Below are 21652 nucleotides of genomic sequence, written 5' to 3'. Positions count from 1 at the left end.
GATCGACGACACAGTCTCGGTGGCGAGTATTGCGTCGCGTTGGTAGAGCTATCAAAATATGTGCAGAAGTGTGGTGGAAAATTCCAACGGGGAAGGGACCACGAATGAGTGGTATGTTGTTGGAACAAGGTTTGCTGAATGGGAACATAAATTCTAAGCAAATGTCAACCGCTTATCTGGGAGCAGTAATTTGCTGGAATCATTACATCGTTGATTACATGTGCTCAAACATCGAAATACAGTTGGGAAAATGAAAACTGATCCACCCTAGGTGTTGTTATGTTAAATATTACTCCAAAGATATTTTAAGGAATTTTTACCCGGATTTTTCTAAGAAATTCACGTATTTCTCCAAAAATAATCCCTAGAAACTTCAACAGAAATCCACTATCATGAGATTTTTTTTATGATACTTCACAGAAGTTAAAGTGCTCCTTCAGACATTACAAGATACGTTACGTTTTCTATCATCAGAAAATTGAAAAGGGTTTTTTTCGCAATAACTTTCTAATAACTGATTTTACATTTTCTCATGTTCTACAAAGTTATAGATAATGGTAAAATACACAATTTTGCTGAACATGACATCCCGTTAATTTTGAAAAATAAAATAGTTTTAACGGTTTTTATAGTTTTTTGGGCCATATTTCAAGCATATGTTACTTAGCTATAGGCAATAATATGCAAATTTCCTATTACGCATGTGAAAGTACAAGTAATTGTCTCTCTTAGAAAGCCAAAATCATTGAATTGTAAGAGACTGTAAGATGGTGTTTGTATATAAACTTACAACCATTTCGGCAACAACATTTCAAAAGGGCGTAACTGCTTTTGCAACCAATGCCTTCTCACAGAGCTGTGGGTCGTATTTCATTCATCTCACGCACTTCACATCCATTAATCGAAAGAGGAGGATTTTATCTTTCTATTTGTGCTAGTGGATTGCTCGAGAGGGATGGGATACGCTCCACAGCTTTGTGAGAAGGCATTGGTTGTAAATGCAGTTACGCCCTTTTGAAATGTTGGTGCCGATTTATGGAACTTATGGGGTTTATTTATATCCCTAAACGTCATAGTTGAAAAGTTATTATTTAGCGCGCTAAAATGACGAAATCAGCCACTGTGTAGTGTGATCGCGCGGTAGTTCCCGCAATCCAACTTGTCGCCCTTTTTGTAGATGGGACACACGATACCTTCCATCCATTCCTCCGGTAATACTTCCTCCTCCCAAATCTTGGCAATGACCCGGTGTAGTGCTCTCATCAGTGCGTCTCCACCGGATTTTAGAAGCTCGCTTGGTAGTTGATCTGCTCCAGCGGCTTTGTTGTTTTTCAACCGGCCAACCTCCTCCTCAATCTCTTGGAGGTCAGGGGCCGGAAGTCTTTCGTCCTGTGCACATACTCCTAGATCTATTGCCACGCCACCTTCGGTGCTTGCAACGTCACCATTGAGGTGCTCATCGTAATGCTTCCGCCACCTCTCGACCACCTCACGCTCGCTCGTGAGAATATTCCCGTGATTATCTCGGCACATGTCGGCTTGTGGCACAAAGCCTCAGCGCGAGCGGTTCAGCTTCTCGTAGAACTTTCGTGTATCCTTAGCGCAGTATAGCTCTTCCATCGCTTCGCGATCTCGTTCTTCCTGCTGGCGCTTCTTCATCCGGAAGACTGAGTTCTGCCTGTTCCGTGCCTGTTTGTAACGTGCCTCATTCGCTCTCGTACGGTGTTGCAGCATTCTCGCCCATGCCGCATTCTTCTCGTTTTTCGACTGCTCACATTCGCCGGTGTACCAGCCCAAGTAACAATTTTAATTTTATCAAAGTTTTTTAGCGATTCAAAAATCCTAAACATAAAACCATTAATGCCGACTTGAAAATGCTCTCGAGTTCTTGTATGCCTCAATAAGCCCACGTTCTGGCTAGTTGGCCCAGTCTTATTAGGGTCTACAGGACTTCGTGTGCAAACCGGCTTAGGATTTCGGGTTGTATCATAGTTTTATCAATCTTCTAAATAAAACCATCATTTGACTTGTCAAATAATTATTTTGATTATTTTTCACTCTCAATGTTTGATCGTCAGAATAAATTATACTTAGTTGTTTATCCAGCCATCAATTGGAAAGATGCAGATATGGAATTCAGATTTGTTTTCCTATTTAATACGTGTCAGGAGACATGCCACGGAAAATTTGTGGTGAATGTGACTGTGATAATGACAAAAACTAAGTGCGCCACACAAACTATGCATAATTTGGAAGTTGAATGCATTTAATTTACTCGGTGGAATTGGGTGCAAAAAAGGTTTTTTCAACACAGCGGAGTTAAAAAGACATTATGCAATTTTTCTGACACAATTAAATGATGGAAACGTGTTGTATGGTTTAATTTGATCTTAAGCTGTACGTGAAATCATGAAAATGAGTAATATTTTTTCAGTATTTACATAAATTATCCCGGCTAGGCGACATATTTTTCTGATAAAACTCTGTGTTCCTGATGATTCCTCCAATAGGGCTAACCCTCCTTAGGGCCCATATAGCCGAGGCGGTAAACGCACGGGTATTCAGCATGACCATGCTGAGGGTGACGGGTTCGATTCCCGGTCGGTCCAGGATCTTTTCGTAAAGGAAATTTCCTTGACTTCCTTGGGCATAGAGTATCTTCATGCCTGCCACACGATATACGCATGCAAAATGGTCATTGGCAGAGGAAGCTCTCAGTTAATAACTGTGGAAGTGCTCATAGAACACTAAGCTGAGAAGCAGGCTTTGTCCCAATGAGGACGTTACGCCAAGAAGAGAGAGAGAGAGAGGCTAACCCTCCTGAGGTAGTCATAACTGAGCTCATGATAGAACTAGCGGTTTTATCACAGCATTTTTTTGGTTTATGTTACGGCCACGAAATCTTTTGTAGGTTTTATGCATTGCCTCACAGTTTTGTGCATTTGTTTACACAAAAAAATCTCTCCGACAACAACCGCTAATGCAAGTTTTATTGAAATGGTATATAATAAGTGATAAAACCAATTTATGACTACTTGCAAGGCTTCAACTGACGATGTTTATAGCAGAAGTTATATGATAGTTTTATGGAACGCCAAAGGTTCAAAGTAAAAAACTACCACATAAAACTAATTTAGAACAACTAGCTTTTTGACATGCTCGTATAAAACCAGGATAATACATGAATAAACCTACAAGGCATGCTGATTGTTACTTGGGAGTCGTTTCTGTGATTCGGAGTCGCGAAACCTAGTGCTGTAGCCGAGGTACTACCTATGGCGGATCGGACGTCTCTTCAGCCTTCTTTAAGTGTAGCTGCGCCAAGCTGCTCTTCCGTTGGTAGGGCCACTGCTAGGTATCAGGTATCAGAAGGCCAGCTCCAGAGGCACGTTATCCTCCATTTGGGACATTTGTGCCATCGCCAAAATAACAGCCTATTTCATCATCTACCTGAGGGAAAAGGAAGGAAAAAGGATTTGGATGGGGATAGGGACAGGTAGGGGAATAGGAAAAATACCATGGAAGAGGGTACTTATGCACAAGCGTACCACAATGGGTTCAAACAGCGCCCTGAAAAGGGCACTGTAATAACGCATAAAGCGAAAGAGAGCTTATAGCTCTTTACCACAGCGGGTTAAGAACAACAGAATATCCTGAAGATTCAGGTTTCTGAAGTCAGTTTCACTTAATAAGTGTTTTCCGAATACTCGGAAACGCAGTTGCGCGAAAACTGGACAGTTACATATCAAATGATATGAAGTTCCATAATCGGATTCACAGCTATCACAGGCAAATGAATCAGCTTGCTGAATATTCGCCATGTGATAGCTGAGTCGGCAGTGGCCAGTCAATGCTTTGACCAGCATGCTGCAATTCTGCTTAGACAGATTAGTTAGATACTTTGCCACCCGTAGAGATGGCTCAGCACTATACAATTTGGTTTGACGACATGACTCCAAACTATTCCAATATTGTCTGTGTTGAGTGACAGCCCAGGTGTGAATCTGAAGCTTAATCCAACACTTCGATATCGGAATAGCTGGCTCAGGGCCAATGAAGTCATGTGATGCTCCAGAGCGAGCTAACTCATCAGCCAATTCATTTCCAGCGATGGAAGAATGACCAGGTACCCATACAAGGTGAACAGCGTTTGCTGAATTCAGCTCCTCGATTTGAGTTCGACAAGCGATAACTATCTTCGACCTGGAGTTGGCCGAAGCAAGTGCTTTAATAGCAGCCTGGCTATCTGAACAGAAGTATATTACTTTGCCCATTACGTGCTGCTGAAGTGCGGAATGCACTCCGCACATAAGAGCAAAGATTTCGGCCTGAAAAACGGTGCAGTGTCTACCAAGTGAGTTAGACTGATATAGCCTTAGGTCACGAGAATAAACACCAGCACCTGCTCGACCTTCGAGAAGGGAGCCATCAGTGTAACATACGATGCCTTCTGAAATACTTCTTTCCAGATAACCAGATGTCTTCCCGGGAAGGGAATATCTCGGAAAATGCCCTATATGGAAAATTACAAGCAATTGTATTTTTACTTAATCATTTATTTATGGCTCATGCGTAAGCAATTGTAAGATCACTTGGAGCAAGGACAATTTTGTCCCAATTCACCAAAAGTGGAAACAACGAGGTGTGTGTTGATGTGCGGTTCACAGGAGTTTCCTCTAGTAGACCGAGTACCCGTAACCGGTAAGTGCAAGAAAGTGCTTCTTGTTTGAGATGAATGTGTAGTGGGGCAACGTCAAAGAGAACTTCTAGCGCTGCCATAGGAGTTGAAGAGAACGCTCCAGACATCGCCATTAAGCACATCTTTTGGAGATGGCCTAATTTTGATTGGACCGTTCTCACTTCACCCTTTTTCCACCACACAAGACATCCACAAGCCAATATTGGCCGAACCACAGTTGCGGAAATCCATTTGATATACTTGGGTTTTAGACCCCAAGTTGTACCAAAAGTACGCCGGCATTGCCCGAAGGCCATACAAGCTTTCTTGATTCTGAACTCAATGTGAGGTGTCCAGGAAAGCTTGGAATCAAGAATGACTCCAACGTACTTTACCTGTTCAGTCACATCGATTTCAGAATCAAAGAGACGCAAAGGTCGAACGCCATTACGGTTTCGCCTTTCCGTGAAAAGAACAATAGATGTTTTACTCGGATTAACCGAAAGGCCATATTGGCGACACCAACCCTCAACTACCTGAAGGGCGTTTTGCATCAGGTCGAAAAGGGTGCTGATGCACATACCAACTAACAATGTTAGGTAGTCGTCGGCAAAACCATAAGTAGGAAAACCGCTATTATTGAGTTGCCTCAATAGCGTATCTGCTACGAGATTCCACAAAAGTGGTGATAAGATTCCCCCTTGGGGGCATCCACAAACACTCAATTTCCTAATCCCAAGAGATATCGGTTTTTGAGCATTTGGTGAATCCAATTGGAAATCATTGGAGATATACCATGACTCCGTGCGGCTTCCAATATGGCATCGAAAGGCACGTTGTCAAAGGCACCCTCGATATCTAGGAAAACACCCAAACAGGATTGCTTTTGAGCGAATGCTTTCTCGATATCGTAAACAACCTTGTGTAAAAGAGTCACAGTGGACTTACCAGATTGGTAGGCATGTTGGTTCACATGAAGAGACACGTTGGCCAGATGAACATCACGGATGTGATGATCCACAATGCGTTCTAAGCATTTCAGAAGAAAAGAGGTCAAACTGATAGGTCTGAAACTCTTTGCTTCTTCATACGACGCACGACCCACTTTCGGAATAAACTTTACAACTTAACATCTTTACAGTAATATCCCGCCAGGATTTGGGAATATACCCAGTAGCAAAACTGCAAACAAGTAGTTTTTCAAAACATGTTTGAAATAATCAAATCCCTTCTGAAGCAAGATAGGATAAATCCCATCTGCCCCAGGAGATTTGAAAGGAGCAAAGCTTTTAAGAGCCCACTCAATCGATTCTATAGTTAGAATACTCCGAGCCGAAGCTAAAGAATCATAACTGCAAGAAAATATATCAGGTTCATCCGAAGATGTAATATCCACACATCCAGGGAAGTGTGTGCTGAATAAGCATTCCAGAACTTCCTCATCAGAGGAAGTCAGATCGCCATTTGGCAAACGAAGTTCGTTTACCCGGAAATCCTTAGATTTCGCAAGGATTTTGTTTAACCGACTGACTTCACTCAAGCTGGAAACATTTGTACAAAGGTTTTTCCAGCCGGATCGTTCAGCAGACCGGAGAGCTTTCCTGTAGGCCTTGCAAGCCGACCTGAAAGCCTCTGAACCAGCCAAACGTCGTCTGTTCCAACTCTTTCTACATTGTTTCCTGAGTTTCGCCAGATCAGAGTTCCACCAAGGGGTTCCTCTTGTGATCTTCACAGACCGTAGAGGGCATGCTTCTTCAAAAGCTTCCATGATGAAGGTCGTTGTAGTATCAACGGCATAATCTAAATCACTTGGAGTGTCAATGGATGGTGAGTATCGATGAAATTTGGCCGCAACCAAATCAGTAAAAAGATCCCAGTTTGTTGACCGGGGATTCCTGGAACGCAATGTTTGCGAAGTAACATTTAAATGTTCAAAAAAGATATAGCGATGGTCAGATAAAGATTCTTCATCTGACACATGCCAATTGGTCAGCTCGTGACTAATTCTGCTACAGCAAAGCGTTATATCTAACACTTCCTCTCTAGCAGATACCATGAAGGTTGGGCGGTTGCCTATGTTAAGTAATGCAAGATCTGTACTACTTAAGTACTCCATCAAACTGGAGCCTCTCAAGTTAATGTCTGAGCTGCCCCAGATGATATGGCGAGCATTAGCATCACTGCCAACAATTAGCGGAAGGCCTTTTGAAGTGCAGTATGCGATGACTTGTTTGAAAGCATCCGTAGGGGATGGTTCAACACCGAACAATAGACGTATTTCCTGTTGAGGTTTCCAACAGATACATCTATTGTGATAGCACATACATCTCTGGTGGTTAGTTCAGAGATGAGTGTAGCAACTATTGCGTTGTTGACAAGCACACAGGCTCGTGGCATGACACGCGAGTTTGTCATTTCATGTTTACTGAAAGTGGCAAACACCGGGTTCACAAGGTTTCCTAGATAGAAATTTCTCTTACGAAAGTAAGGTTCTTGTACCAAGGCCACTTGGGCTGTACCATTTTGCATAAGTCTGCAAAGATTGATCGTTGCTGTTCTTTTATGCTTAAGATTGATCTGAGCTATCCTAACCGTAGCCACTACCCAAACTAGGTAATATTAAACTCTTCGCAACAACAGCACAACAAAGAACAGCAACCAAGGATGGGAAAAAATCATTAATTTATTGCGTATCCCTCACTCACATCCACGCACAATCTGATGCGAGTGTGCTTCTCCCCCAGCCAAGCAAAATCTTTCCACTTTCATTGCCTATTCTTGCCAGTCGCCGAGCACCGAGCGACGCATGCAACGACGGCCGAATGAATCGCTACCGAATCTGAGTGTCGAAGGCGAACGAACCAAGATTGAACGAATGTTTGCGTTCTGAGTCGGGTGCGAGAGCATTCATTTTGGAACGTTCATTTGGCGTTCAGTGGAAGCATTCAGTACTGGGAATTGAATCAGTGAGTGCGTTTTGATTCAATCAGCTGAATGCCACTCGGTAGTTGAGAGAGCGAACGTTCTTGTCGTATACACCGATGCAAGCTGATTTATTTCGCACTCTATTTGTTTCTCTCCTGATTCGCTTCGGTGGCGTCGATGGCGAGCCGTTCGTGTTGCGTTCGTTCCTAGTGCGCCGTGCTCTCACTCAGCATTGGGTTGTTGGCGTTCTTTTTGTTATTTTTCATCGCTAGCATTCGGATGAGCGAATGAGTTTTCCCATGCTTGACAGCAACAATAAAACCAAATCGGTATCGATTGGAAAACGCCAAAGGCGAGGTTGCACAGAATGCACTGTGTAAATCGCATAATGCGAAACCATATAGGTGAAAATTTAAACTAATTAACAACATCTTCATAATCCCGCCCTTATTTAGCCTCAAGTGAGACTAAAGAAGGGCAGCTGATTGACTCGGAGAAACACAAGGTCCACTGCACCATTGCTCCGTTTAGCGAGCTACATACTGTGGAGGGCGCCCTGGTACTCCACAGGCTCCGTTAGCGGTTAGATTTTTATTAAACCCCCCTAGCCATTCATTCCTAGGCACGGTAAGCATAAAGCCGCATCACACCATGAATTAGGGGTCACCTGTTGGTGGATTCTTACCACCGGAACAGGCGGTCCGTAGTGTTATTCTTAGCCAATTGAGACAATCGCTACCGACACTACACAGCTATCTAGGCTGATCGAGAAAAGAAGTTAATATTGATGATCAACTTCATACGGACTCGAACAGCCGGTTGGTAGGGCCACTACTAACTGCTGCGCGTAGTTTTGAGCCATTTCTACGTTACGCAGCTGCTCGATGTTGAGCCGCGGCGTTCGACTTGGACGCGTGGTGATAACTGTCGAAAGTTTTGAGCGCATGCATACAGCGACTAAGTAGTGATCCGAATCTATATTCGCACTGCGGTATGTGCGGACATTGGTTATATCCGAGAAGAATTTACCGTCGATTAGAACGTGGTCGATTTGATTTTCTGTTTGATGGTCGGGTGATCTCCAGGTGGCTTTGTGGATATCTTTGCGGGGGAAGAAGGTGCTTCGGACTACCATACCACGGGAGGCTGCAATGTTTACGCATCGCTGGCCGTTATCATTTGATACGGCGTGCAGGCTGTTTCGCCCGATTACCGGTCTGTACATTTCCTCCCTTTCTACCTGCGCGTTCATGTCGCCGACAACGATTTCCACGTCACGCGGCGAGCAACCATCGTATGTTTGCTGTAACTGCGCGTAGAACGCTTCTTTCTCGTCATCAGGTCTCCCTTCGTGTGGGCAGTGGACGTTGATGATGCTGCAGTTGAAGAAACGGCCCTTAACTCTTAACATGCACATCCTTGCGTTGATCGGCTGCCACCCGATCACACGTTGTCGCATCTTGCCCAACACCATAAATCCTGTTCTCAGTTCATTGGTGGTGCCACAGCTTTGGTAGAAGGTAGCCGCTCGATGCCCGCTTTTCCACACTTTCTGTCCAGTCCAACAAAGCTTCTGCAACGCCACGATGTCGAAGTTGCGGGGATGTAGTTCGTCGTAGATTATCCTGTCACATCCTGCGAAACCTAGTGACTTGCAATTCCATGTTCCAAGTTTCCAATCGTAGTCCTTATTTCGTCGCGTGGGTCTTTGCCGATTGTATCGAGTTGTATTTTCTCCTATGTTATTCGCAATGGGGATATTTACGGGTGACTTATTGGGCCTACGCCAACACTCCTGTCTCGCCGGAGGGCCATCGTGCCAGTTTTGTTTAACGTCCCAACCAACACTGGGACAACCACACTGATGGGGCTACCACCTTGGATCTAGCTGGGCGTGGTGCAGCGTTTCTTATTCAGCCGCTGGATGCCAGAACAGACGTTGTTAGAGCCGCACCTCCTTGGTGAACAGACACTCGAGTCGTACCTCCTTAATCTAGCTGAAGTCAGAAGTACAACAGTGCCCAGGCTGCACTACCTAACCTTCTTGGTAAGAATGTGAATAATTATTGTTATGCCAAATGGATTTTATACCAAATGACATTATACCAAACGGTATTATGCCAAATGGGGTAGAGCCTCTGGTTCTAGCGATAGCTATGAACTTATGGATACACAACATGAGTTGTATATATAGAGAGGAGAGTATAGAGAAAATAGATAGAAAGACACAAGTAGGAGTAAAGGACGGGCCAGGGATTGCACCCGGGACCTTCTGCATACAAATCAGATGATAGTTAGATAGAGCAGATAGAGAAAATAAGGTAATAAGGAGATAGATACAGAAGATGGAACATGCAAAACAGATTCCATATAATGTAAGAACACTTGTATGAAGCCATTCTCATTTCGCTCAGTGTATTTCCAGCATCCCCCAGTCCACTCAATCCGACCAACCAGCAAACGGAAGAGATGAAGACATCCAAACGTCATCGCTCTGGTCGCGCAACACCGGGAGGCATCTCGGCGGCCGGCGGCAGCAACTGGCAAGTGATATAAAGTACACCCTGCCGCCGGAATGAATGACACATGCCATCGTCAGTTAGTTGATTGGGGTTCTATTATAAGAAACAGGTAGTGTCTCCGACTGCGCTGCGTGACTTCATGGATTGGAAACCAATTGGTCTCGGCGGCCCGTGGGGATTAGGAGGGTCCGTGTAACAAACAGCACGTGCGCTGCTGCAGTGTAAGTCCCGCCACACGTGTTAGAGAGGGTATTTTCCTCGAAATTGAGTTAATAGACGCTCCGCCGGTATTATGACCGGTGATTGACTTGTTCGGATTGAGACCAATAGATCAGACTGGGTAAGGTGCGGTGCGGTGTCGTGGTTGTCGGCTTGTACCCGACAGAGTGTGAAATCAATTTTATCGAGTGAGACCGATTATTACGGATTTGGGTGATAATGAAGTCGACCTAGCGGTTGTGGTTGAGGCGGTCGTTAAAGCTTTGCGCATGCGTGTAATATCGTTGAGTTAATTGTAGCTCGTGTTCATTGCGGAGGGGCAGGGGGTAGTCTGGTGAGGTTACGTGCAGGTCGCCATTTGAGATTCCAGTTCAAGTGGATTGCTCATTAAATCATGGGCAGTTCGGAGGGCAATCAAATGATTATGTCTGTCGGTAAACACCGACTGCATTGATCTTTGGATCATTGAGTAAAGTGGCACTTGAAGCGGTCAGATGTAACACCGATAAAATGCTAAAAACTCACACAGGATAGCGTATGTGGATTGTAGCATTGATTCCAATAAACAGCTTATGAGACTGCTATACCCACGATCACTGATAATTCAAATCCCTTGAACTACTACTACTCACCATAATGATTCAGCTGCACTTGCTGCTATCAACTCCGGTACCGCGTAGGCCTGTTATTGAAAGTAGGGACCTGTGAACAGACAAGAACGAAAAAACAACAACACAAATCAGACATTTTCAATCGAAAGACGACACATTCGAACTGTAAGTAAGGAAAATAAACCAAAAAGAAGGAAAAAATGTATAATGGATTTTCGTTTTATTTCGAGAAGGCCACTCTCATTAATGGCCCATAAAGAAAGGAAGGGTCCATCTCCCCACGTCTCAGTGTCCTTCCTTTCGGCACTGAGGGTCTTACGCAAGCAGCCAGCGAACCAGCCAGCCACCGCGCACCGAAGGAGTCCTAAATCATCAAAAAACGGCGAACGTGGCGCATAATTTAAGATGCATCCAACCAACGAACGGGGACCGCGATTACCGAACGCCTCTTCATATACATACGTAGGTATGTAGGTAGGTCTTCTCAACCAGGACTTTTTTTTTCCTGTTTGATTTGCCAACCTGCCGGAGTGATGCCGTGACTTTTTCGGAGTGCGAACCTACGTGATTCATGAAGGCGTCACCATCAGAGGCAGAGTTACATTTAAATTTAAAATTTATTATTTGTTTCCTATGGCTCGCGATTTTTTTTTCTTGCGCACGTCAGGACTGGTGTGAAATGAATCTGTTTCGATGAGGATAAGGGTGAACCATTTCAAGGAATCCTATAAATTCACCTTTTTTGTCTGTTTTATGCGCAGAAACACTTCACCAAGTCACAAAGAAAAATTCATCAGGGGGCAATATAGGGTCTGGGACCATTTGGGCAGGAGCACCTATTTTGGGCACTTGCTGCTATAACTCAGTCAATTTCGAACCGATTGACTTGAATTTTTAAACATAGCTAGATACTGCGCATTCCTGATCGTGTTTCGAAAATCAAGTCAATCGGTTCAAAATTGATTGAGTTATAGCAGCAAGTGCCCAAAATAGGTGCTCCTGCCCAAATGGTCCCAGACCCTACAGCTTTAGTTTACATTTGTGATAATCTCTCATCTTAAGCGAAAGATATCGCGCCACTTGGGCGGTGGCTTCTATATTCGTCTGTTTTCCACTATAACTCAGTCAATTTTGAACCAATTGACTTGAAATGTTGTACACGGGTAGATACTATACCTATCTCACCACATTCCAAAAGTTGTGTCAATTGGCTCAAATTTGACTGAGTTATAGTGGAAAACAGACGAATATAGAAGCCACCGCCCAAGTGGCGCGATTCCCTATGTTTATATTTTTGCGAGATAGATTTAAGCACGGACCACACTAATGATCGGTTTCGTCCTGTACGCAAAGATTCAAAAACAAAAGTAATCCAATCCTTCTTCTGAAGGGAAACGCCTCGTACGTCTGTCAGGGTCATAAAGTGGATCGAAATCCACGAAGCAGCACGCACACCACAAAGCAAAGCAGAAAATGATTTTATAAAATGTCTTATCACGCGTAAACTTGATCGAAAGCTTGTTTTGCCCCCTTTTATGTCAATATTTATCCCGAAGACTGAGAGCGATGACATTGTCGGCGTTGCACAGAAGGCTATTTTCATTCCAGAAAGTGGCTAAAATATATTAATTCTGCTACTATTCAGCAGTACTGTTACCATCGTCCGGGCTGCAAAACGGTGAGTCGATAAGGAGAGCGTCCAACATAGCTCTGGTCCTCACAAGTTCCCACCTCATGCTTCCACGGGTCAAGCGATGACAAAGACCGCCAGCTAAGAGTTGTGTACTTAGCTGGTAGTGCAGCCTGGGCACTGTTGTCCTTCTGACTTCAGCTAGATTGAGGAGGTACGATCCGAGTGTCTGTTCACCAAGGAGGTGCGGCTCAAACAGCGTCTGTTCTGGCATCCAGCGGCTGAGTAAGAAACGCTGCACCACGCCCAGCTAGATCCAAGGTGGTAGCCCCATCAGCGTGGTCGTCCCAGTGTTGGTTGGGACGTTAAACAGAACTGGCACGATGGCCCTCCGGCGAGACAGGAGTGTTGGCGTAGGCCCAATAAGCCACCCGTAAAAATCCCCATTGCGAATAACATAGGAGAAAATACGACTCGATACAATCGGCAAAGACCCACGCGACGAAATAAGGACTACGATTGGAAACTTGGAACATGGAATTGCAAGTCACTAGGTTTCGCAGGATGTGACAGGATAATCTACGACGAACTACATCCCCGCAACTTTGACATCGTGGCGTTGCAGGAACTTTGTTGGAAAGGACAGAAAGTGTGCAAAAGCGGGCATCGAGCGGCTACCTTCTACCAAAGCTGTGGCACCACCAATGAACTGGGAACAGGATTTATAGTGTTGGGACCCTACGAACAGTGCGGAACTGGAGACAAACTGCCATGGACCGAGTGGAATGGAGACGGCTACTATGTACAGCAGAGGCCACCCCGGCCTTAGCCTGATTGCTAAGGTAAGTAAGGTAAGTTACCATCGTCCAAATGAACGATGGCGATCGATCGACGATCGATCAGGCTAAGGCCGGGGTGGCCTCTGCTGTACATAGTAGCCGTCTCCATTCCACTCGGTCCATGGCTGTTTGTCTCCAGTTCCGCACTCTGCGTAGGGTCCGCAGATCTCCTCCACTTGGTCGACCCACCTAGCTCGCTGCGCTCCACGTCTTCTTGTACCGGTCGGTGACTCTCGAGAACCATTTTAGTCGGGTTGCTATCCGACATCCTGATGACGTGACCCGCCCACCGTAGCCTCCCGATTTTTACGGTATGGACGATGGTTGGTTCTCTCAGCAGCTGATGCAGCTCGTGATTCATTCGCCTTCTCCAAGTCCCGTCTTCCATCTGCACTCCGCCGTAGACGGTACGCAACACCTTCCGTTCGAAAACTCCAAAGGCACGTTGGCCCTCTGCACGTAGGGTCCACGTTTCGTGCCCATTGAAGATGACCGGTCTAATCATCGTTTTGTAGATAGTTAACTTCGTGTTACTGTTACGGCAAACTTTATTCGATCATAGAGTTCTGCGGAGTCCAAAGTAAGCACGATTTCCTGCCACAATGCGCCTCTGAATTTCTCTGCCGGTGTCGTTGTCGGCGGTCACCAGTGAGCCCAAGTACACGAATTCTTCAACCGCCTCGATTTCATCACCTTCGATATAAATTCGGGGTGGCGGGCGCGGTGATTCCTCCCTGGAGCCCTTTGCCATCATGTACTTTGTGTTCGACACATTAATGACTAATCCTATTCGACTGGCTTCACTCTTTAGTCGGATGTACGTTTCCGCCATCGTCTCAAATTTACGAGCAATAATATCAATATCATCAGCGAAACCAAACAGCTGAACGGACTTCGTGAAAATCGTCCCACTCGTGTTTATTCCCGCTCTCCTAATAACAGCCTCTAAAGCAATGTTGAACAGCAAGCACGAAAGACCATCACCTTTCCGTAACCCTCTGCGAGATTCGAAGGGACTCGAGAGTGTCCCTGATACTCGAACTACGCACATCACTCCATCCATCGTCGCCTTGATCAATCGTATCAGTTTACGCTGGGAATCCGTATTCGTTCAAATGAACACATTTTTCATAAAATATAAAATAAAAAGACTGCAACCTCATGGTGACCTTCTGAATCGCCTTGAATCCCATGAAATCACCTTGAGTCATTCGAAACCTTCGGATACACCCCTGAGATACACAATTGAATCAACAGCAACTCCCCGAATCTCCCAACTTCAGAATTCAACATTTTCAGAATATCCCAAAAGTCCTTAAAACTGCCATGGAACCCTCTCAACCCCTCTTAAACTTCACTGAAACATTGCTGATCACCATACCCCCAACTCCCATTAAAGCCCATGCAACCTTCCCTGCTATGCCCCTGAAATCTTCATGAAATCCTATAAACTTCCTTAATTCCCCAGAAACATTTTGAAACCCTCTCTGCAAAATGAAACCCTTATAAAATCTACTAAACCCTTATTATCCTTCATGATCAGGTTCGGCTTTAGAAACCTACATTTGGCCTTTTTTATCCAATGAGGTTAACCCAAGGGCCAACCCTGAAATAATCCTGCAACCCTCCTTTGCCGTTCACGGAAAAGTATTTAAGCGCTTTGACCCTTCTATAAATCGGTCCAGAACCCTTCTTAAACCCTTCGGAAAATCTCTCCCAGGTCTCTCACAACTAAAATATAAAAAAACTGATACCTCAATTAAGGTAGAATTCATTTAGGTAAATGAAATTCAATTCAGTCATATCCAGTAAAGTGACATTATCTAAACGGAATTTAGATGTATTCAGAGCAGTTGAGTAAAGTTTGAGAAGGATTTACTGAAAAGAGGAGGAGTGGAGTAGAAAAGGTTTTTAGGCGAGTTCGAGATGAATGGAAGAGGCATGGGGACCTTATTGAACTGTTGAAGGGTATCAAAATTCTCCCTGCAGCATAGGGCATTGGATCTACATTCTACAAACATAACTAGTAATTATTTGAAGTGCTACGAATAAAGTTCATGCATAACCATGGCCTCTCAGACTCATGTAATTATGTTCCGACAAGTTGCGAGTTCAATGACTGTTTAGGAGGGTCTTCAAGAACTTCTTTGCAACTTCTCGAAACCTCATAACACGCATTGAAACGTTTCTGAACTTAGACCTCCTAAAACTTCTCTTAAACTGGTTTATTGGCCCTGAGCTTTTCCGAACGATATCAAACTGCTCTGTAAAAATGAAACTGTACAAATATATAGTCATTATAGTCACATCTAACTGGAATGCAGTTCCCCTTACGAGCCAAAAGGCTCGTCACGTCATGTTAAACCCCAAGCAAACCCAATATTTATTAGGTCCCAACAAAAGGAATGTCACATCTACACTGGACTAATAACTGGACACGTCGCCTGCATATACTATCTACAAAAGACTGACCCTCTAGCAATCTCTGTAGGAATCCAATCAAATTTTCCGAGAAATCTCTGTAAAAATCCAATCAAATTCTAGAAGAAATATCTAAAGGAATTCTAAAAGAAGCCCTGGAGGAATACCCATTAAAAGCTCTGTCGGAAGCCCGGGTAGACAGTCATGGGCTGTCACAAGAGGAATTCTAGATGGAATTCCGGAAGGTAGAATCCAACTAAAAAACTGAGAGGAATTCAGGATAATTTTGAACGATCTAAAAAAAACAAATGGAGGTAACTAGGAGGCACTTCCGAATAGATATGATTATTACGACATGTACTAAATATACAAAGGATACGAGATATAGCACAATAAGTCAAATATTGGCCGCGATGATTCATGCCCCGAACAGAGGAAAATAAATTTTGGAGGAATTATATAGCACATTTCGAGAGAAATCTCTGGAATAATCTCTACATAAATCCATGGAAATATCTCGGAACGACTTCTTGGAAAAATCCTTAGAAGAATCCCTGGAAGTTGCGAAGGTATTCCTGAATGAATATCTAAAATAATAACAAGAATAGTTTTGTGAAACAATCCTTGAAAGAATCCGGTTGGCAATCTCGAGAGGATTTCTGACAGGAGAAATATCTGCAGGAATGTCTGGAATAATGTCTGATGGTTCATCAATGATGGAACCTGCTGGAAGAATTCCATAAGTAATCTATGGAGACAACCTAAGATGAATCTTGAAATAATCCTATGAACACTCCCAGTAAGAAATTCGGAGGGAAGCTCTGCAGTAACTACCAATGAAGGAATCTCTGAGACAATTCAGAAAAACAGTCCTTCGGAGAATTCTGGAAGAGAATCCGGAGGAAATACTAAAATGATCTTTTGTGGATTCCTGGTATGAATCTGTGATATAACCGTAAAATCAATTATTAAAGGAAATCCGGAAGGAATCCCCAAAAATCTCTTGGTAAATAACGGAAGCAATATCTAGATGAATCTCGGAAGAAATGCCTGGGGAAATCCCCCAAGAAATAACTCATATAAAATATATAGATAAAATCATGCAGGAACTCCAACAGTTACAGTGGAAGTATTTCTGTTGAAATCTTTGGAAGACATGTCTGGAGAAATATCTGAAGTGTTTCTATTAGGCGCTGTCCATAAACTACGTAGACTCATTTTGGGCCATCTCAGACCCCCTTCCCCCACCATAGACTTTTGTTCATACAAAATTTTCGAAATTTGTATGAAGCGTAGACTTTGGCCAGACCCCCCCCTCCTCCCCTAAGAGTCTACGTAGTTTATGGACAGGCCCTTAGAAATCTCCGATAGAAACCCGTGACAAATCCTTGAAATAAAGCTGCTAGGTAGCCGTGCAGGAAACCCAGGATGAATCGCGAGAGGAATCCCAGATGGAACTTCAGAAAGAACCTCGGAAAGAATCACTGAAGAAAATGCGGAAGAAGTCCCAGTATAAATCTTCGAAGGAATTATGGAAAGAATCCGTGAATGAATTTCGCCAAAAATCCATGGAGAAATTCCAGCAAAAACCCTTATAAAAATTCCGGCAGAAATACCGCCAGAAATCCATGGAGGAATTTTGCAAGGAATGTCGTCAGAAACCTGGAGGGAATCTTGGAATAATTCCGGCAGAAATCTCTGAAGGAATGCCGGCATCTCTGAAACAAAAAACTGCAAAAACCCTTGAAGGATTTCCAGGAAGAATTCAGGTACAAATCTCTGGAATTTCTGGACAAATTCCAGCAGGAATCCCTGAAGGAGTGCCGGCAGGAATTTGTGTAGGAACTCTGTTAAGAATCCATGGAAAAACACCGGCAGGAATTCCTGAAGTAATTCCGAAGGGTTTTTGGCACGAATTCCAGGAAGAGCTCGGGTACAAATCTCTGAAGTAATTCCAGCAGCAATTTTTGGACGAACTCCAACAGGATTCCCTGAAGGAGTACCGGAATTCTGTCACACATTTCTAGAGGAACTCCGGCAGGAACCCCTGGCGGAATACTGGCAGGAATTTCTGGAGGAACTCTGGTAAGAATCCCGGTAAGAATACCTTGAGGAATCCCTGGAATAGTTCTGGCTGTTATCCTTGAAAGATATTCGACAGGAATTCCTGAAGGTGATCTGACAGAAATTTATAGAGGAATTCCAACAGGAATCCCTTGAGGAATTCCGACAAGTATCCCTCGAGGCACTCCGACAGGAATCCGTGGAGGTATTGCAGCTGGAATTCCTGGAGGCATTTTGACTGGAATCCCTGAAGAAGTTCCTACAGGAATACCTGGACGAATTTCAGCAGGAATCTCTGGAAGATTTCAGACAGGAAACCGTGGAGAACTTCCGGAGGAAACCCTGGAGCAGTTACGGCAAGAATTCCTGAAGGAATTACAACTGAAATTTCTGGAGAAATCCAACAGGAATCCTTGGAAGTCTTTTTACATGAATCCCTGAAAGAACTCCTACAGGAATCTAGCCCATCTACAGGACAATGTCCGACTGTCTGCGTTGGTTTTCGTACGTTGTTCGTACACGTCCAAAAACGAAGAGATGCTACTGTGTTGTCAAGTCGGTTAGGCCGAAGAGGCACGATACGATTGGGGGATCTACAGGAATCCTAGGAGATTTTCTTACATGACTATTTGAAGCAACTTGTACAGAATTTCCTACAGGAATCTCTGGAGGAATTTCTACAGGAATCCCTCGAGAAATTCTGACATAAATCCTTTGACAAATTCCGGCACGTATTCGTGTAGGAATTCTGGCAGGAATCCCCAGAAGAATTCTGACAGGAATCCCCGGAGGAACTCCGGTTAGTTTCCCTGGATGAATTCCGGCAGTTGTGGCAGGAATTCCTGCACGAATCCTTACAGGCACTTGAACAAGAATTCCGACAAAAAAATTCTGTGAAAAAATCCTTGGAGGAATCCTGGCAGGATTTCTGGGAGGAACTTATACAGGAATCACTAGAGGAATTCCGGCAGGAATCCCTAGAGGTATTCTGGCTGTAATCCCTGAAGGAATTCCGGCAGGAAACTCTGGAGGAATTTTGGCAGGAAACCCTGGAGGAATTCCTGCAGGATTCCCTGGAAATATGGCAGCACGAATCCCTCGAGGAATTTTGACAAGAATTCTTGGAGGAATTCCGACAGGAATCCCGGTTGTTATGCCTGGGGGAGTTCTGACAAAAATCCCGGGTGGAATTCTGACAGGAATCCCTGGATAAATTCCGTCAGGAATTCCTGGAGGAATTCCGACAGGAAACCCTGGTATAAACTCTACCATGGAAGAATTACGACCGAAATCCCTGGAAGAACTTCGGCAGAAATCCTTGGAGGTATTTCGCACCAATCGAAGCGAGGAGAATTTTTTACAGGAATCACTGGAGGAGCTCCTACAGTAATTCGTGGAGGAATCTCAGAAGATTTTTCCACCAGAATCCCTGGAGGAATTCCTGTAGAAATCCCCTCAGGGATTCCGGCAGAAGTCTCTTGAAGAATTCCAACAGGAATATCTGGAAGAATTCCAAAAGGAATCCGTGGAGGAATTGTGACAGGAATCCCTGGAGAAATCCCTACAGGTTCTTTGAAAGGGTCTATTGAGGGAAGGGGGGGTGGTGGAGTTTGGTCGGGTAAATTATCTCACGCACCATACATAAATGTTTGGGTTGTCATACACAAAAACAACTTGCAAGGGCGAGAAGAGGTATCGAAAAATCGTGAAAATTCTCTTACGTAATAAACACAGCCCCAAAGCAATGTATTAAATCAATTTTGCAATGAATTTTTCCCGCTCTAGATCCCCACTGTGTCTCAACACGTTGATGCTGAAGCATCGTCCCTTTCGTGATGTCCCTTCGCCCGTGTTCATTGATCTATGATGATGCAAGTGAAGGTGGCCGACCAGAGGCTGCACCGTTATTGCACCGACAAACGTACGATATTAACATGGCGACAGCTCTTTTAGGTTTCGCTTTTGGGAGCGACGTTCTTCTGCCCGCCCAAAGTCGCCGTCTTATTTTAATGGATCTTTTACACTGCGGTGTTGGTGGTGGATAGCTGCGGCGACGATGTTTGGTCTGCTCAACTTGTTAACATACGTCGTACACGTACGTGTAATGATATTCTCCATTACCATTGCGGTAAAGGTGTCCCTTCCAAAGGACTGACTGACACACATCTGTCCAGTGCAGTGTCCAGAGTTTACTGATGATGATGGTGACTCGCGAAAACAGGTGCTTTGATTTTGAGACGGTTTCTTGTTTTGTGGTTGAAATCAGAGGACTGGACTGTTACTTTCGTGTGCGGTGATAGCCTTTTTTGAAAGGGATAATGTGAGTTGCCCACTTCCCTCCCATTTGGCGAATGCCGAATGCTGATATCAATGAGTGATCTGGTTTACATGATACCGAAAGGATTGCCGACAATACTAATGGGGGGAGTGGAGGGGTCTCGACCTTCCAAAGGTAAACTGCACCCATTAATCTTACGGGTTTGGTGCCGGTGAGGGTGTCCATTTACTTTGATGATACTGGTCAATGCCGTTGCTAATTGAAGGGCATGAATTAGGGTCTGTCATAACATGACAGTTGGCCTGGGTACAGAATCACTCAGAGAGACATAACGGTATAAGTTTCCAAGTAACTAGAAGCCTAGATAAAGAGGTACTTTTGGAGCTAAGCAGTGTGTGGGAGTTTGTAGTCCACTAAACCGCTTCATTTTTAAGTAGTGCTTTGAACTTGTAACTCACATAAGCTAGTCAAATAATAGTATTCAAATACAGTTCTCAATAGTTTTGGATCCATCGAGGTGCTTTTGTCGATGAAACCTATAAAACATCATATTACTTACTTTCTTATTAAAAAGGAAGCAAATATTTAAGTGGATCGGAAGATCATACAAGATCATGCATGATTACTTCTGGGATTACCAGATTACTCAATTTATGGCAATGAGAAGGCAGACATTTAAACATCACTGAACTGTCTCTCTCTCTTCTTGGCGTAACGTCCTCATTGGGACAAAGCCTGCTTCTCAGCTTAGTGTTCTATGAACACTTCCACAGTTATTAACTGAGAGCTTCCTCTGCCAATGACCATTTTGCATGCGTATATCGTGTGGCAGGCACGAAGATACTCTATGCCCAAGGAAGTCAAGGAAATTTCCTTTACGAAAAGATCCTGGACTGACCGGGAATCGAACCCGTCACCCTCAGCATGGTCATGCTGAATGCCCGTGCGTTTACCGCCTCGGCTATATGGGCACTGAACTGGCCTTGTATTCAAATTCCATACTGTTTCGTGTCTTCAAATATTCCGAAAACGCCTATTATCCCACAGACATCTCTATTTAAAAGCCACATCCATTAACTCAACCAGCCAACTATTAAACGGCAAACCAAATGATGTTGTTTCACTCATCGGCCCCTCATATCGCCTGGTTGCTCATCAAATCTGCATCTAAATTCTTCGGACTCAATCATCATAATCCATTCTTAATTAGTGTTTGCCGAACGGCCAACAGATAATAACACACATCCCACACGGAGTCCCACTCCTTCTTTTGCATGTGTCTCTCGCACCCAGCCTCCTCGAATCGAATGGAAAATAATGATTATCTATTTGTGGACCGACTAAAACCATCATTTTCGAGTTTGCCTTCAGTTTTTGCCTATGTTTGATTTCCCCCGGCCGCTGCCGGACCTACACCTCTTACACCACCGGGATCAACTTTATGTGTCCATTTGAGAAATTTGAT

At 44.1% G+C, this 21652-nt stretch overlaps 1 protein-coding gene across 2 annotated transcripts in view; it reads right to left on the bottom strand.

The window, feature by feature from the left end:
* LOC109408408 (helix-loop-helix protein delilah) overlaps positions 1 to 21652 on the bottom strand; it is a 172183-nt gene that overhangs the window by 63348 nt on the left and 87183 nt on the right. The window contains exon 2 of one of the 2 annotated variants that reach the window (XM_062861153.1): positions 10977 to 11046. Coding sequence is in view for 1 of the 2 variants with exons in the window: in XM_062861152.1 (XP_062717136.1) it covers positions 5814 to 7001 (1188 nt within the window). In the remaining variant the exon portion in view is untranslated. Of the gene's footprint in view, positions 1 to 2518; positions 11047 to 21652 lie in introns of those variants that run through there. The other variant, XM_062861152.1, reaches the window with a different exon arrangement.

The sequence above is a fragment of the Aedes albopictus genome, chromosome 3 (assembly GCF_035046485.1).
Source record: "Aedes albopictus strain Foshan chromosome 3, AalbF5, whole genome shotgun sequence".
Taxonomy (NCBI): Eukaryota; Metazoa; Arthropoda; class Insecta; order Diptera; family Culicidae; genus Aedes; species Aedes albopictus.
This window is presented reverse-complemented; position numbering and strand designations above follow the sequence as displayed.